Here is a 1,404-nt window from a genome sequence, read left to right as displayed (position 1 = left end):
GTTTGTTGCAGGTGAAATATCGAAGTGTGGTAGATCTTTTACTATAGTTGTATTACATCAGGTTACTCATAATAACGTTGAATATGATAGCAGAATACTTTTACTTCATATGACGATAGGATGGTAATTTCATTAGCAATTTTATCAGATTCGAAAATTTAAACGTCCGCCATTTGCTATCAGCGCCATCTATCCAGAATGAATCTATTCGAATGAAACGGTTTATCACTTAACAATGGTAAACACATGAAACCTACAGACAAATTAGTACAACGCATTTACACCTTCAGAAATGCAAATAAATGACGATTAATCACTGGCGATGAAGAGAAACACCTGGACCTGAAATAGTTATAACATGTACTAAATTTATTTATACATATTTCATATAATGTAGATGCCTATGATATAACCAATAATCAGTAAGCTATATTATGTACTTCCATTAGTTATTATTGGACAATCCAATATCCAGTGATTTTATTTTCAATACTTCCCCTCCCCATTTTAAAGCAAAACTCTGCAATTATAATTGCGTTTAATACTAACCAGACGTAATGGTTTTGCTGTTATATTGCAAAATATTTCAGGATCTAAAGTAGAAGTACATAACTATTATGCAATGTATATTATACAAGATACAACATTTATACACGATTCCTTTAATTACTAGTTTTTCAACTGTGCTTCAACTAGTTCATTTAAGTGCTATTCAGTAAAAAAACGACACTTACCAAAATAGGAAAGTATAACCATTATGTGCAGTCACCCTTGATATTGTCCAGGTGAAAACCATCTTATATTCAGATCAAGCTCGCACGCGCTCGCACGCGCGTGGACGCACACACGCACACAACGTATCTTGGGCATGAACAAATGGCAGAGATTTTTCCAGGATAAACACAGTTGCCAAGGAGAGGCGAGTTTTCCATCTTTAGTGCAGCTAGTGTGTGCTGGTCACCTGCTGGAGTACATTCATAGCGAGATCGTGCAGGTTGTCGGGCTGACAGCATTCTTCCAGCCAGTGGATGACACAGCCCGAGAGCTCTACAAAACTGTTCGTAGATATCTTCTCATCGAAAGACTGGAACTGAGTATCCATGATGTTCTGGAACTGTAAATGAATAAAAACCGTCATTAACTCGGGCAAGTAGCAAGCACATTACATAGGTGAGCATAGTCACGGACTAATCTAGCTGCTTAATATGGGCACCCATGGCGAGCGTAGCTGTAAGATAACTGGAAAACGTTAATATAATGTTTATTCTTTGTACGCCCAAGAGGTGGCGCCACTAGTCAAGAAGAAGAGAATTATGGCGGGACGATAGCCTCTACACGCTCCTGTAACAGTGTCTGTGTGATTTAAGTTTATTTGAACAATATAATATGTAACATGTAACAAGC

General features: G+C 37.4%; 1 protein-coding gene across 2 annotated transcripts in view; it reads right to left on the bottom strand.

Moving 5' to 3' along the window:
- Window positions 1-348: 348 nt before the first annotated feature.
- Window positions 349-1,404, bottom strand: part of LOC106810585 (max-like protein X) — a 54,728-nt gene continuing 53,672 nt past the window's right edge. For both annotated transcript variants that reach the window (XM_014813980.1, XM_014813979.1), the window contains exon 7: window positions 349-1,114. In XM_014813980.1, the coding sequence (XP_014669466.1) occupies window positions 944-1,114 (171 nt within the window). In that variant the 3' untranslated portion in view covers window positions 349-943. The remainder of the gene's footprint in view (window positions 1,115-1,404) is intronic.

The sequence above is a fragment of the Priapulus caudatus genome, unplaced genomic scaffold (genome assembly GCF_000485595.1).
Source record: "Priapulus caudatus unplaced genomic scaffold, Priapulus_caudatus-5.0.1 Scaffold455, whole genome shotgun sequence".
Lineage (NCBI taxonomy): Eukaryota > Metazoa > Priapulida > Priapulimorpha > Priapulimorphida > Priapulidae > Priapulus > Priapulus caudatus.
Note: the sequence above shows the minus strand (reverse complement) of the source record. Positions and strands in the feature narration are given on the sequence as shown.